Raw genomic sequence first — 16,503 nt, 5'->3', positions numbered from 1 at the left:
ATTTTGCTGAATAACAGAACTGTCCTCATTTCCCCCTGGCATTTTATTTCTGTTCCAGGGGCTTTATTGGTGCCAGGGCATCTGAAGGAGGCTGCCCTGTCCTTGTTTTGACTGGAAATGTAGAGACAGCCACACCCCATTTAGTCCCTTGATGCCTAAATGCTGTGCTTTCCTTTCTTCCTAAAAGCCCCTTCGAGTTAACTTTTTAAATTATATTTTCTCTTTTATTTTTAATCGGAGGATAATCGCTTTACAGTATCGTGCTAGTTTCTGCCATAAAACAACACGAATCAACCACTGGTATACTTAATGTCCCCTCTGTCTTGAACCTCCCTCCCACCCCCACCCCATTCCTTCCCTCTTATTTGTCTGCACTGGGTCTTGGTTGAAGCCAGGGGGAACTTTCATTGCCAGGTATGGGCTCAGTCGTTGCTGCAGGCAGGCTTAGTTGCTCCATGGTATGTGGGATCTTAGTTCCCTGACTAGGGGTTAAACCTTCATTCCCTGCATTAGCAGGTGGATTCTTAACCACTGGAACATCAGGGAAATTCCATCCCTTTAAATTTAGCCTTTACTTTTTACTCTTTTGCTGGACACCCAAAAGTGTTCTGTGTCGCGATTCCTTGGGCCTTGGGCAGGACCTTAGCCCATCTGTCTGGACTATGACCTTCCAGTTGACCCTCTCTCCTTGGGGTCCAGCCATCTTTCCTGGCTCTGGAAGGGAATAGGGGCACAGACTCTGCCCATTCTGGAATCCCCCACTTCGACCTGGGGTTTCTGCTGGCCCTCCTCTCACGCCAAGGTTTGCCTGGGGAGAAGCAGGAGACACTTCTCAGAACCCACGACAATTATGTGCTCTTCAGTTTCTCTTGGACTCTCACACACTCCACCAACAGGGAGATTTTCTAGTCCTGGGAGCAAGAAACCTTGCTTCAATTAGCCATATGCATACTATTCTTAATGGATACCATTAGACTATACATTAGACTATGCTATAACATAGTCATATACATGTTATTCTCCTATGTCCCACATTTTGAAAATGAAAAACTCAGGCTTAAAAAATAATTAACCTACAGTAAAATTGACTTTTGGGGGGGGTGTATAATTCAATGAGTTTTAACACATGAATAGTTCTATGTAGCCACAATAATAATCAGGTTACTACAGAACATGTCCATCACCCCCAAAATACCCTCATGCCGCCCTTTCAGAGTCACTCCTTCCCTTCTCCCGACTCCCTCCCGCCCCTGCAACTGGCAACCACTCATCCGTTCTTTGTCACTGACGCTTTGTCAGAGACCCAGGCTTCGCAGACTCAAAAGCCTTCTCTCAGCTTCTGCTGCAGTTGCCCTTCCTGGAAGCACCGGTGTGGCTGGTTTCCCTGCCCCGAGCAGGACAAGGGTCATGAGGCATCAAGAAGTGTGGACGGACACCCAGCTAACATTTCAAGACAGTGTTTTCCACTTTGGTGATGTCAGTGCCTCCTCGTTGTGTTTCTCACAAACTGGAGATTGTGCCCTTTTCATCCTACATATCAGACTGTGATTGTGTTGGGGAGTCTTTGCTGGCATTGTTTTGTGAATCAAGAGATCCCTTTTTAAAGGGCAGAGTTCATTTTATTTTTCAATTGTGCAAGGTCTGCTCTCCAGAACTTGGGAGTGGGATGCTAGCTCTGTCCCCTGGGAGCCAGAACTCTGTATGGAAGCGAGAGGAAGTCGTTACAAGCATAGGCGGGCAGGGTTGGAGCAAGCATCTGAGTATTTGGGGCTGAATATCTGCTTCAATTACCCCCTACCCCAGACCCCGGTATCATATTAGAGGTCCATTGTGCACCAAGCTCCTCCAGGAGAAAACACGATGAGTCCACAGCTCTGTGAACCTTAAAACAAAACAAAACAAAACCCAGAATTCAAGAAACCCGAGGAGGGCTCTTGAGAAAGGCACTCCTGGCAGGGGTCAGAAGAAAGGTGGACAAAAGCCACTTTCACCGAGGGACCAGGCAGTCTCGCTGGAGGATGAGGCCCAGCCCTCCCGTGTTTGCTCTCTGAATCACGAGCAGGAATATCCCGTAAACTCAAGCCTGTCAAGGGGAATCTTTTGTGTGAACGTGGGCGTTTAGGGTTGCAAATCCCCAGTGAAGCATTTTGGATTAGGGAGTCTGAGTTGAAAGATGGAGACGTGAGTATCGCTTGCCCTATTCTCATCTCTGAGCTGTTGACACCTCCTTGTTTGAGCTTGTCAGTCAAGCTGAATGAATATTTCATCATTTTCCCCTCAAGCTGAATGAATATTTCATCATTTTCCCCTAAGTGTAGGGTGTGTGTAGGTGGGTGCAGGAATGTTGGGAGGGAAGACTGAAGTGGGGGATCCACAGTGGTCAAAGATGTGGGCTCTGGAGTCTGGCTGCTTGAGTGCAGTTGGCTTGGTCATTTCCTGGCTGTGTAAGGAGAGCAGTTTTGAATAAGATAGCAGTTTTGAACTTCATGCGGTTTCTGTGAGGATTTGATGAGATGCTGGATGCAAGCTCTGAGCACCAAGCTTGGCATATGCTGAGTCCTGTGTGTGTTACTGCTATTAATTGTGTGTATGTTATTTCCTCTTTATTTCTCAGTATGCTCTTCCTTGCCTTGGGTGGAGGAGGACAGGAATCTATATTTAAGAACCGAGGGACTTCTCTGGTGGTCCCAGTGGCTAAGACTCCGAGCTCCTGATGCAGGGGGCCCACGTTCAAGCCCTGATTAAGGAACTAGGTCCCACATGCCATAACTAAGAGTTCTCACATTGCAACTAAAAAAAAAAAAAAAAGAATTGAATAGTCATTAATCAACTTATTAACAACAAATTAAATGACTTTTAATTAGCACTTCCCATGGACCTAGCACGTGTTAATCATACTGCAACTGCTTTTGTGTATTCCTGCAAATATCCTGCAGGGTAAATAGTTTTTATTTTCAAAATAAAAATTTTTGGTTAAACTATAACATAAATGGGAAAAACGAACATAAGTGAATAGCTCAGTGAACTTTCACAAACTGAATGCCTTCCCTGTAAATCAGCACCCAGATCAAGAAACAGAATGGCATCAGCCCTGCAGAGCCCCTCCCTCTACTTCTAGTCACCAAGCATCTCCCCAAGGATAACACCAACTTGACTGCTGACTACATGGATTAGGTCTGCTGTGTGGTAGCTTCACATAGATGGGAGATCCGTGTTTTGGAGCCTGGCTTTATTAGGTGTGTGAGATCCATCCATGCAGTTGAGTGAGTGCAGGTAATTCTCTTTACTGTAGAGGATTCTGCTGGTGACCTTCCCACAAGCTAATTATCTATCCACTGTATTTATCCTTTTTTTGGATGTGCACTTAGGGAGTTTTCACTTTGGGGCTCTTATGACTATGGCTGCCACGAGCAATCTTGGACAGATCTTGTGGGATCCACAGACACGTATTTCTGTACTTAGGGGCGGGATTTTGGGTCAGAGGGAGGAATATGCTGCCCTTTTGGAGATGCTGCCACCTAGTTTTATGAAGTGGAGTTATGACTCACCTCCCTCCAGCCGTGTGCTGGCTCCTGTTGCTCCATGTCCTGCAAGATTTCTATCCCCTTTCTGCAGGGGAGGAAGACCAAAAGGTTACGTGCCTTGTCCCTGACATAGCCAGGGAGTCCTAAGACCAGGACTTACCCAGCATCTAACCACGAGTAAATGTGCCAGGCCGATGCTGGGGGCGGGTACGGGGTGTGTGGTCACTGGCTGCCCTGATGCACATGTCCATATGCTCACGGAACTTCATATTGGGTTGAATTGAACTTGAACGCAGATCTTTTTGGTGCAATGTTTCTACTTTACCACTCTATCACCATTCTTCACTCCCTTGGAATCCAGCAGAGCGGTTGGCACATATTAGATGCTCAATAAAGTGAAAGTGTTAGTCGCTCAGTCATGTCCAACTCTTTGCAACCCCATGGACTATAGCCCTCCAGGCTCCTCTCTCCATGGAATTCTCCAGGCAAGAATACTGGAGTGGGTTGATGTTTCCTTCTCCAGGGGATCTTCCCAACCCAGGGATCAAATCCAGGTCTCCTGCATTGTGGGCAGACTCTTTACCATCTGAGCCACCAGAGAACCCAGGTGCTTAATAAACATGGGTTCAATGGATGAGAGGATGAGAAACCTCAACAGGACCCTCCCTGCACTGTTGAGCAGATCTGTGGATGGGGGCTACTGGCTGCCAATTACAGGATAAGAAACGATGTTTTCTGTGTCATTTCTGGGCTGATGAGCAAACCCAGGCATATCCAGTCTCAGGATGGATCTTCATCAGGTCTGACTTTTGGAACCCAAACCTCAGGACCTAGGCAGAAGGCCTTTTGCACTCTTCAGAGCTAGAATTTATTATGGAAGAGGACAGGATGTCCATAGAACCTGTGGTACAAGTTTTTGGAGCATCAGAAGTCCCACCATAAGGGAGACTTAAGGTCTCCAAGTGTGTTATTTCCCTCTAATGGATCAGTGGCTGCTGAAGGGTGCTCAAGTCTGGTTCATGGAAGGTTGGCTGGACTCAAAGTTGGTTGAGTTTGTGAGCAATATCCTGTTCTGTAAGGAGAAGAGGCAGAATCAGTCACCAGGTGTCTGCCCCCAAATCCCCAGCTCCACACTGAAGGGGTCTCTCATCCTTTCATGATGACCAAGGCCCAGTGCTGGGAACATTTGCACTGAAACTCTTCAAACGATATCTAATCACTTCTTGTGTCTTCCATTCACAGTGAGTTCCCTGATGGCAGGAACTTTATCTGTTTGTCTGCAACTGGGGCTCAGGTGAGCTCAGGTAGGGGGGTCAGTGCTCCCTAAAGGATTGAGCGGAGATCTTGGGGGAAGCTCTGGTGACCTGGAGGTTTGATGGGGTACAGCCTGATTGGTAGGGGTGCCCTCCACTGTCCCACCTCACTTGGGGACAGTGATGGTCATGGTCACACATTCACCTCCGAGTGTCCTCAGAGCACATGCAGGCACCCCTCAGAAGGCCTCCATGGGAGCTGAAGCAGGGACAGCTCTCTTGTCCATTTGCCCATCTTCAGTCCTCCCCACCAAAGGGACACAGATGCTCACTTACCCATGAGACTTTTCAACAGTTTCACATCCAGCTGCCTGAGTATCTCGTCAATCAGAGGACATACCTGGGCCACCAGGACAGAAAGAAGGGTCAGACCAGGGACTGGAAGAAGAAAACTGGAAGGCTTGTGGCTGGGAGCCATGGGATTTCAACAAGGAATCATGGCAATAGTGGCTCTCCTGTATTGAGTGCCAACTATTTGCCAGGAGCCATGCACCACACTACTCTGCTTTGTCCCCCTGAATCTCTGTGACTTTCTGTGAAATAGAGAGTGTGATGGCTCCCATGCTACAGATGGGGAAACTGAGGTCCAGGGAGGCTAAGTCACTTGCCTAAAGACACAGCCAGTAGATGGCAAAACTGAACATTTTAATGGAGATTTCCAGGTTCTAAAGACCCATTTCTCCAATGAAATGCCAATATATATGCCCTGACCCACAGACTCAGGGATGCCCAAGGTGAAAACCCTTTTTCTCAAACTTACCTGACTTTCTATCAGATGTGGGATAACTTTTTCCAGGTTATCTCTGAAGTTGCGGAGAAAAGGATTCACCTTTGGTGGGATAGCTCTAGAAAGAGAGGTGGGTGTATTGCACAGATAAATACAGGAAGCACTAATGGCAAGGGCTGTGTGTGGAGGGCATCTCACAGCCATTGACTCCTCAGCCAGCTCTACACGAGAGCTGTCACTGTAAGCAGTAGTCGAAGGGCGAAATGATATGCCTTGCCCAAGGTCACACAGCTAGTTAAGTGCTGATTAGATTAGAACCAGGTCAGTAGCCACACCCCACAGTCCTCTTTGTGGATGTCTGGCATGATCTAGGCATTCAGTGAATATCTGATGAATAAATGAACGGACATACACTGAGGACCTAGTTGCTTTCAGCCATCTGGAATTATGGAGAGAAATCAGACATAGATCTTGCCCTTGAGGGACTCACTAGTCTGTTGGGATTCACTCACTTGGTCAGCCAGCTTACAGATCTTCATTTAGATCTGTTTTTTTCTATCTTGCTCACTACTGTATCCCTAGCAGTAAGCGCACCGTGCCTAGCACATAGTAGGCTCTCATCAAGTATCTGTCAACTGGCTGAGTGATGAGGAGGAGCTTTAAAGGAGAAGGGAGGGGCGTGTAGGCCTAAGGATGAAAATATATCATGCTGATGGAGGGAGTCCTGAGAGGCTCGAGGGCACAGGGCCACAGAGTGGGGCATGGGACAGGACAAGCAGGGCCTTGAGTGACAGCCAGGAGTTTGCTCTCTATCCAGAGGGTGTTGGAGAACCGCTGGAGAGTTTGAAGCAGAGGTGGGGGGAACAAGACCAGATTTCTGGGCTGGGGGAGAATGAAGACCAGAAAATCTCCCTGCTGCAGGGGGAGAATGGAGTGAAGGCAGTGAGGTCTGAGTCAGGGAAAGCCGGAGGAGGTTCAGAAAGTGGACTATGAGCCCGGCCAGTGGGTGTGAGGATAGAAAGAGAGGGAGCAGGTGAGGGTTGCCAGGAGGTCACTGATGGGACCTGGTGAAGATGGCCTGTGGGGAGGGGGAGGAAGAGTCTGGCTTCTGGGAGGGTGGCAGGGCCATCCCCAGGATGGGAATGCAGGAGGAGGAAGAGATCTGGGGGAAAGCATGAGGTCGGTCTAGGGCTTTCCCAGGAGCTGGTGGAGACGTGTGACCGAAGCCAGTGCCGGTCCGGAAGGGGCCCAGCCCTGGGAAGGGGTGGCTGGGATCTTACTCAGTGAGGAAGGTCGTGTGGACACTCCTGGGCTCCACGTGGCATTTGCCTATCACCAGATCCCTCCGGCCAAACTCATCTTTCTCCAGCCAGAACTCCACAGAGAGGTTCATGCGTTCGTGTGTCTTTATGATATGGTTATTGAAGGGCCTGGGGATGAGACAGCAGAGGAGAGGGAAGGGCAGGAGACAGAAAAAGAGTAGAAGGAGGAGAAAGCAGCCAATATGGAGAGTGGCTGTTTTGCCAAACCAGCCCAGTGGGGCTCCACGGTGCCTGGATGTTAAATTTTGTTGTCAGTGATTAAGGAGAAAAATGTTATTAGCCTGAGTGGCTTCCAAAGATCCTTTTAAATAGACTAGATTAGGGGGCCTTTGGGCTTCCCTGGTTGCTCAGATGGTAAAATAATCTGCCCGCAAGCCAAGAGACCCAGGTTCAATTCCTACGTTGGGAAGATCCCCTGGAGAAAGGAATGGCAACCCACTCCATTATTCTTGCCTGGGAAATCCCATGGACGGAGGAGCCTGGCAGGCTACAGTCTATGGGGTGGCAAAGAGTCAGACATGACTGAGTGACTAACACTTTCTGGGAGGGGGCTTTGGAAATTAAAAAATGGAGATTTAATTTTATTATAAAAATCTTTATCATTTAGTGGAGCCCTCCATTTCCTTGGGAGCAGCAAATGTTAAAGGACAGTTTAAACAGGCAGAGGGAAGGGTGATGAGATCATTAAAGTGTTTCTCTTTTTAAAGATCGTTATAGGGAACTCACATAGGTTTAAATGAGCAAATGACCTGTCTCCACTTATCAGTGATCGCCATCCACATTTCAGCTGAAGAAACCAAGGCTCAGAGAGGTGAAGAGAGATGAAGTGACTTGCTTGAGGTTACATAGCAAGTGAGTTTGGAAACCAGGATTTGAAACCAGGTTGGTGCAGAAAGATCTGGGTTCCCCAAATGGCCAAAATCTGCCTGCCCCCACTCCCAGCTTCCCAGTGAAGAGGAACAGTGCCCTTTAGACCCTGCTTCTGAATGACTCACAGTCTCAAGTCAATGTCAAATCCAAGTGAGATGTTTGCTGTGAACCACTCCTTATGGAAAGACATCCGGATCCCACCATAGTCCAGCTGAGCATTGGTAATGTTGGCACTACACAAGGAAGGAGAAAAAGGCCCCCACCAATGCTCAAGGACCTCAGACCTCAAGACCTTGGGTTGACAGACAAGGCTGGCAGTTGGGTTTGGAGTCAGATCCTTTTACAGATGTTCTGCTGGCAAGAGCTCCCGGTAGGAGTCCTGGGCTACAAGCTGACCCCAAGCACCCCTAACAGCTCCATACAGCTGTCTCGTGAAACCCACAGCCAACTGCAGACCCAGCCACTGGGCTTGTTCTCAGAGCCAGCCTAATACTCTCAGAGGATGACTGTTAAAGGAATGAATGAAGGGAAGCGATTGTGGCCTCATACATCAAGGTGATGAGCACTGGCACTCATTAAAATGGAGGGAATAAGGCATTCAGATCACAGAGAAGGCAGGTCAAGGGCACAGAAGGTGTTACAGCTGAGTAGCTTTGAGACCTGCATCCACTGAGAGGAAGGAGGGAAAGTGAAGGTGAAAGACAGGCCCAGTTCTGCGAGACTGATTATACCAACGGCTATGCAGTTGTTTAACCAGTGGCTATGCAGTGGCTATGAGTGCAGTGGGGAAAGCCCCTAACAACTCCAGGATGCAGCAGTCATTATGCCCATTTCACTGATGGGACTCAAGGCTGAAGCTCGGGGAGCTCAAATGCCTTGCCCAGGGTCACACAGCTTTCAAGCAATAAAGTGGGGTTCGAATGTCTGACTCTAGCCCTGGGTTCCTATGGCACCCCAGATGTTATCCGGGCTGTGCTCTGGGTACCTATGTCTCATAGATGAGATCAGAGTGGTCCAAAAATTTTCCCAAAGTTGGTGGCAGCGCCAGGATGTAAGTGAGGACACTTTTGCTCCCGAAACCTCTACCTTTAATGACTATGCTGTGCTGCCTTCCCCAGTGACCCCCCAACTCATCTTCCCTCCTTCCTTCTTCATAGGGCTTGCACCTCCAGGCCTCAGCTCTGCCCTCTGACCCAGAGCCTTTTAAGGAATCCCAGAGCCAGGGATGGTGTTCAGGATCTCACCTGCCTTCTTGATGGTGATGAAGGCTCATGCTGCCGATTAGCCAGCCCACCATCCCCGGGGCCATCTTCCCAGAGGCATTCAGACTGTCCAGGAGGTGAATGTTCTGGATTCGGCCCTCTGTATTGTGCTTCATGAGGCCCTGGGCAATAACTGGAAATGGACATGGGACAGTGACATTGCACGATGTCCTGGCAAAAGTTGGGGGGCGGGTGTTGGAGCCAGGAGGCCCAGGTTGCTGGCTGCAGCACCCACTTCTTGCCGAGTGACTGCTGGGGGCTTCCCTGGTGGCTCAGATGGTAAAGAAATCTGCCTGAAATGCAGGAGACCAAACGTTTGATCTCTGGAGGAAGACCCCCTGGAGCAGGAAATGCAACCCACTCCAGCACCCAGTGCTCTTGCCTGGAGAATTCCATGGACAGAGGAGCCTGGCGGGCTACAGTCCATGGGTCACAAAGAGTCCCTGGTTTCACGGAAGACTCTTACCCAACTTTATAAAAAGGTAATTATGAAAGTAAATGGGAAAAGAAGATGCAAAATTCATTTTATGAGCCTAGTACGACTTGCTTCAAGAACAGTACAAGACTGATGACCTAGAAGGGTGGGGTGGAGTGGTGTGAGGGAGGCTCAAGAGGGAAGGAGCACACGTATACTTATAGCTGATTCACGTTGTCGTATAGCAGAAACCAACACAACACTGCAAAGCAATTATCCTCCAATTAAAAATAAAAAATTAGAAAAAAAGAACAGTACAAGGGAAGTTATGTATCAGTTTTATATATATATGAAAAATTTGCTAAGATCCTAAATAAATGACTAGCTAACAAATCTAATAGTTCAGTTCAGTTCAGTTGCTCAGTCGTGTCCATCTCTTTGCGACCCCATGAATCACAGCACGCCAGGTCTCCCTGTCCATCACCAACTCCCAGAGTTCACTCAGACTCACGTCCATCGAGTCAGTGATGCCATCCAGCCATCTCATCCTCTGTCGTCCCCTTCTCCTCTTGCCCCCAATCCCTCCCAGCATCAGAGTCCTTTCCAATGAGTCAACTCTTCGCATGAGGTGGCCAAAGTACTGGAGTTTCAGCTTTAGCATCATTCCTTCCAAAGAAATCCCAGGACTGATCTCCTTCAGAATGGACTGGCTGGATCTCCTTGCAGTCCAAGGGACTCTCAAGAGTCTTCTCCAACACCACAGTTCAAAAGCATCAATTCTTCAGAGCTCAGCCTTCTTCACAGTCCAACTCTCACATCCATACATGACCACTGGAAAAACCATAGCCTTGACTAGATGGACCTTTGTTGGCAAAGTAATGTCTCTGCTTTTGAATATGCTATCTAGGTTGGTCATAACTTTTCTTCCAAGGAGTAAGAATCTTTTAATTTCATGGCTTCAATCACCATCTGCAGTGATTTTGGAGGCCCCCAAAATAAAGTCTGACACTGTTTCCACTGTTTCCCCATCTATTTCCCATGAAGTGATAGGACCAGATGCCATGATCTTTGTTTTCTGAATGTTGAGCTTTAAGCCAACTTTTTCACTCTCCTCTTTCACTTTCATCAAGAGGCTTTTGAGTTCCTCTTCACTTTCTGCCATAAGGGTGGTATCATCTGCATATCTGAGGTTATTGATATTTCTCCCGGCAATCTTGATTCCAGCTTGTGTTTCTTCCAGTCCAGCGTTTCTCATGATGTACTCTGCATATAAGTTAAATAAGCAGGGTGACAATATACAGCCTTGACGTACTCCTTTTCCTATTTGGAACCAGTCTGTTGTTCCATGTCCAGTTCTAACTGTTGCTTCCTGACCTGCATATAGGTTTCTCAAGAGGCAGGTCAGGTGGTCTGGTATTCCCATCTCTTTCAGAATTTTCCACAGTTTCTTGTGACCCATACCGTCAAAGGCTTTGGTGAACAAAAATGAATTGGAATGGGTGAATTTAACTCAGATGACCATTATATCTACTACTGTGGGCAGGAATCCCTTAGAAGAGATGGAGTAGCCATCATGGTCAACAAAAGAGTCTGAAATGCAGTACTTGAATGCAATCTCAAAAACGACAGAATGATCTCTGTTCATTTCCAAGGCAAACCATTCAATATCACAGTAATCCAAGTCTATGCCCCAGCCAGTAATGCTGAAGAAGCTGAAGTTGAACGGTGCTATGAAGACCTACAAGACCTTTTAGAACTAACATCCAAAAAAGATATCCTTTTCATTATAGGGGACTGGAATGCAAAAGTAGGAAGTCAAGAAACACCTGGAGTAACAGGCAAATTTGGCCTTGGAATACGGAATGAAGCAGGGCAAAGGCTAATAGAGTTTTGCCAAGAGAATGCACTGGTCATAGCAAACACCCTCTTCCAACACACAAGAGAAGACTCTACACATGGACATCACCAGATGGTCAACACCGAAATCAGATTGATTATATTCTTTGCAGCCAAAGATGGAGAAGCTCTATACAGTCAGCAAAAACAAGACCAGGAGCTGACTGTGACTCAGCTCCTTATTGCCAAATTCAGACTGAAATTGAAGAAAGTAGGGAAAACCACTAGACCATTCAGGTATGACCTAAATCAAATCCCTTATGATTATACAGTGGAAGTGAGAAATAGATTTAAGGGCCTAGATCTGATGTGCCTGATGTGCCTGATGTGCCTGAGTGCCTGATGAACTATGGATGGAGGTTTGTGACATTGTACAGGAGACAGGGATCAAGACCATGCCCATGGAAAAGAAATGCAAAAAAGCAAAATGGCTGTCTGGGGAGGCCTCACAAATAGCTATGAAAAGAAGAGAAGTGAAAAGCAAAGGAGAAATATCTAATGCAGAGTTCCAAAGAATAGCAAGAAGAGATAAGAAAGCCTTCTTCAGTGATCAATGCAAAGAAATAGAGGAAAACAATAGAATGGGAAAGACCAGAGATCTCTTCAAGAAAATTAGAGATACCAAGGGAACATTTCATGCAAAGATGGGCTCGATAAAGGACAGAAATGGTATGGACCTAACAGAAGCAGAAGATATTAAGAAGAGGTGGCAAGAATACACAGAAGAACTATAGAAAAAAGATCTTCATGACCCAGATAATCACAATGGTATGATCACTCACCTAAAGCCAGACACTCTGGAATGTGAAGTCAAGTGGGTCTTAGAAAGCATTACTACTAACAAAGCTAGTGGAGGTGATGAAATTCCAGTTGAGCTCTTTCAAATCCTCAAAGATGATGCTGCGAAAGTGCTGCACTCAATATGCCAGCAAATTTGGAAGACTCAGCAGTGGCCACAGGACTGGAAAAGGTCAGTTTTCATTCCAATCCCAAAGAAAGGCAATGCCAAAGAATGCGCAAACTACCGCACAGTTGCACTCATCTCACACGCTAGTAAAGTAACGCTCAAAATTCTCCAAGCCAGGCTTCAGCAATACGTGAACCGTGAACTTCCAGATATTCAAGCTGGTTTTAGAAAAGGCAGAGGAACTAGAGATCAAATTGCCAACATCCGCTGGATCATCAAAAAAGCATGAGAGTTCCAGAAAAACCTAATAGTACATTATAAAAATATGACATGACATTACAAAATATAAATTTTGGTTTGCTACATTATAGATACATTATAGTATACTACAAAAATACATTATAAAATAGTAGCTTGTAAAGATATAGTACATTATAAAATATAATATTTATTTTAGAAATGGTAGGATGGGTTTAACATAAGAAAATCTGTTAATATAATTTATCATATTAACATAATAGATATAAGTTTTAGTATGGTAATTTTTAGATGCAGAAAAGCACTTGTTAAAGGCTAATATGGATTTATGATTAAGAAAAATTTAGGAAACTAGGAATATAAGGGGACTTCTTTAACAAAATAAAAACTATATTCCAAAAACCTACAGAAAATATACTTAGTGAAGAATTCTAGATATATTCCCACCCCTATAGGAGACTTTGGCTCTACTGCAAAATAAGAAAAAGGCATAAGAACTATAAGGTTTAGAAGAAAATAGGAAAGACTGTCACTATTTGCAGATGATGTAATACTCTAGACAGAAAATTGAACAGAATAAATAAGACAAATTATTAGAACTAATAAACCATAAGACTTTGGGGTAGCAGATTAATTTTCAAAAATCAACAACTTTCCTCTCATCTGTACCAGCAATACCAACTAGAAAACATAATAGAAAATCAGGCAGTATTTACTGAGGCAAAAAAACTCATAAAATCTCTAGGAATCAATTTTACAAAGCATGCTCAAAGCATTTACTGAACTTTAAAATTCTATTAAGGGTTATAAAATAAAATCTGAATAAATGAAAAGTTATACTAAGTTTGCAATTGGATAATGTAATATTGCAAAAATATCATTAAATTCATAAACAAATTCAATGAAATCCTAATTAAATTTCCAGAAGATTATTTTTTCTTTTTCAATGAACTAAACCCAGTCTAAAATTCATTTGGAAGAAGAAAGTTCTATCAGATGAAATGGCATTTTACGAAGATGTAGTGTTTAAAATACTATGTTCTTGGTACGGAAACAGTTACACAGAAACAGAACACAGAACTCAAAAAGGAATCCACGTGTTTGGAAACTTAATCATTTAGTAGATGAGTTGAGAAAATGGACTCATATGGAGAGAAGTGAAGTTGAATCTCTAACTTACGTATATAAATATACATAAAGACAGCCTCCAAATAAATTAAAATCTTACATGTAAGTTTGAAAATATTCCTGTTCAATGAAGCATCTACAAACAAAGTTAACAGGTGACAGTTTGGGAGAAATGTTAGCAGTACTTAGACTGAGAAGGGACTAACGTCAAATAAATTAACATCTCCTCAAATGAAAGAGAATTAAAAAAATGGAAAGCAAATAGAAAAATGGGCAAAGGGTAAGAAAAGGGAATTCAAAGAAGTCAAAATGGCTAAAGAAATTAAGATGTGATGCTCAGGACCTCCGTGGTCGTCCAGTGGTTAAGAATTCACTGGCTAAGGACCCATATACTGCAGGGCGACTAAGCCCATGCACCCCAACTGCTGAGTCCACGCTCTAGAGCCCAGGAGCTGTAACTACCGAGCTGATGTGCTGCATCTACTGCAGCCTGCACTCCTGGAGCCTGTGCTCCGCAGCAAGAGAAGCCAGGCAATGAGAAGCCCGTGCACGGCAACGAGGAGCAGCCCCTACATGTGGAAACTAGAGAAAGCAACGGAGACCCAGTGCAGTCATAAATAAATAAATAAAGTTAAAAAAGGATATGATGCTCAAAGTTCCTACTAATCAGGTAGTTAAGCTACAACAATTAGATATTGCTCACAACAAAACAAAACAGACTAGCAGACATTTAGAAAGATGACATTATGTACTGTATTGCATTACCCCTCCCCAAATGAACATATTGAAGCCTCAGACTCCAATTTGACTCTGTTTGGAGATGAAGGCTTGAGGGAGGAGTTAAGCTTAAACCAGGTCTTAAGGGTGGGGCCTTAATCCAATGGGACTGGTGTCCTTATAAGAAGAAGGAGAGACACCAGAGTACACTCACTCACTCACTCTCTGTGTGCACACAGAGCAAAGGCTCGGTGAAGACACAAGGTGGCTGCCTGCAAGCCAAGAAGAGACGTTTCACCAGAAACCAACCCTGGCAACTTGAACTTCCAGCCTCCAGAGATGTGAGACAATAAATATCTGTTGTTCAAGCACCCTGGTCTGTAGTATCTTGCTATGGCAGTCCAAGAGGACTGATTCAGTGTTGGGAAACATGGGGACAGAGGTATGCTTGTTTGCTACTGGAAGGGGTGTAATCATTCTAGAGAGCAACCTAGCAGTCTTTAAATTCAGTTTGCATCTGCCCTAGAGCCCAGCCATCTCCCTTTAGGATATACCCCAGAGAAATTCTCCCACAGGTTCTAAAAGGAACACATATGAGAATGTTCATCACCGTGCAGTTCATAATAGCAGGGAGTTGGAGACAACTCAAGTGTTCATCCCTAGGGAAATGGACAAGTGGTGGTGAAGTGGATGAATTTCATGGACTTTTCTGCACTAACGTGAAGCAACATATGTCAACAGCATAATGTCCAGAAAAAACAGTAAAAAAAAATGAAGTCTTATTTATTGGGTTGGCATCAACTTATTTATTGACATCATTAAGATGTCATGGAAGAACCTGAACAACCATTACGGCCAACCTATGTTTTATAAGGATATGGGCATTTTAAAACACATATATTAAACACACTGCATTGCCTGCCAAGGAAGAGGGGAATAATAAGAGGTTTAGGGGAAAATAACATAAAATAATATCCAGAAAAAACAGTACAACAAGAGGTTGAGGGGAAAATAACATAAAATAACACAAGAGGGGCCTTGCTATTGTGCCTGATAATGACAATGTGCTATGAATAGGCACACGATCAACTCAACCTCAATTTTTTGTACTTCGAGTCTACGAAAAAGAGAAAGAAAAGAGGGTAAGTGACTGATCCCAGCTCATCTAGCTGGGTAATGCTTTCCCACCCTCCCTGTGACAGCGGGCAGAGCATGAGGTTAGCTTACTTCTTGCCAGAGCCGATTTGCTGTCTGTGTGAGTCTTGGCCAGGCCAGGCTGGTGTGGCTTGTGTAGGGCTGAGGGCAAGGCCAGCAAGCCGAGGAGGACCAGGAGCCTCCAGACAGAATGCATCTTGGGTTCTGGGACCTGTGGGTATCAAGAAAGATCAGTTGATACACAGGTGGATGGCTGCAAGGGTGGCCACCGGGATGAATGGACTCATGGTTTTTGGTAGGAAGATGACACCAGAGTTAGCCCCCCAGCATGCTCTGGGGAGGTGTTGTGATGGGCTCTGGCAGCTGCCGCCGGGGCTTGCTCACATGGTGAGGGCAGCAGGTGGAACACTGGGGTGAGGCCAGGAATCCAGAGGGAGGCTTGGTTGCTTGGTGACACCCAGTAGAGCCCACTGTTGGGTCATCCAGCAGGGGTCCTCTCCCAGACTCTGCAAAGCCTGGATGTTGGTGACTCTTCAGTGAATAAATGAATGAATGAATGGGTGAGGATGGCTAATCTCAGGCTTCCCAATTGGGCTAGGATTTTCCTAAGGGCAGGATCATCTGTAATGTCTACCACCATGCTTGGTTGGTAGAAATTAAGTGCTGGTGATTGTTTATTGATGACTGAATGACTGAATACATGAAATAATGAGATACATGAATACATGAATAGTGGTTGGTCTCTGTTCAGTTCAGTTCAGTCACTCAGTCGTGTATGACTCTTTGCGACTCCAGGGACTGCAGCAAGCCAAGCTTCCCTGTTCATCACCAACTCCCAGAGCTTACTCAAACTCATGTCCATTGAGTCGGTGATGCCATCCAACCATCTCATCCTCTGTCATCCCCTTCTCCTCCTGCCTTCAATCTTTCCCAGCATCAGGGCCTTTTCCAATGAGTCAGTTCTTCGCATCAGGTGGCCAAAGTATTGGAATTTCAGCTTCAGCATCAA

At 45.5% G+C, this 16,503-nt stretch overlaps 1 protein-coding gene across 1 annotated transcript; it reads right to left on the bottom strand.

The window, feature by feature from the left end:
• Positions 1-4,349: 4,349 nt before the first annotated feature.
• BPIFA3 (BPI fold containing family A member 3) lies at positions 4,350-15,899 on the bottom strand. The gene is made up of 7 exons (XM_070801509.1): positions 15,567-15,899; positions 9,001-9,151; positions 7,882-7,989; positions 6,845-6,994; positions 5,598-5,682; positions 5,114-5,177; positions 4,350-4,596 (listed from the first exon to the last, which is right to left on the bottom strand). Exons 1-7 carry the CDS (start codon positions 15,688-15,690, stop codon positions 4,562-4,564), a joined length of 717 nt encoding a protein of 238 aa, XP_070657610.1. The 5' UTR covers positions 15,691-15,899; the 3' UTR covers positions 4,350-4,561.
• Positions 15,900-16,503: the final 604 nt, after the last annotated feature.

This window comes from Bos indicus, chromosome 13 (genome assembly GCF_029378745.1).
Source record: "Bos indicus isolate NIAB-ARS_2022 breed Sahiwal x Tharparkar chromosome 13, NIAB-ARS_B.indTharparkar_mat_pri_1.0, whole genome shotgun sequence".
NCBI lineage: Eukaryota > Metazoa > Chordata > Mammalia > Artiodactyla > Bovidae > Bos > Bos indicus.
The sequence above is the reverse complement of the archived record's forward strand: the minus strand, read 5'-3'. Positions and strand labels throughout refer to the sequence as shown.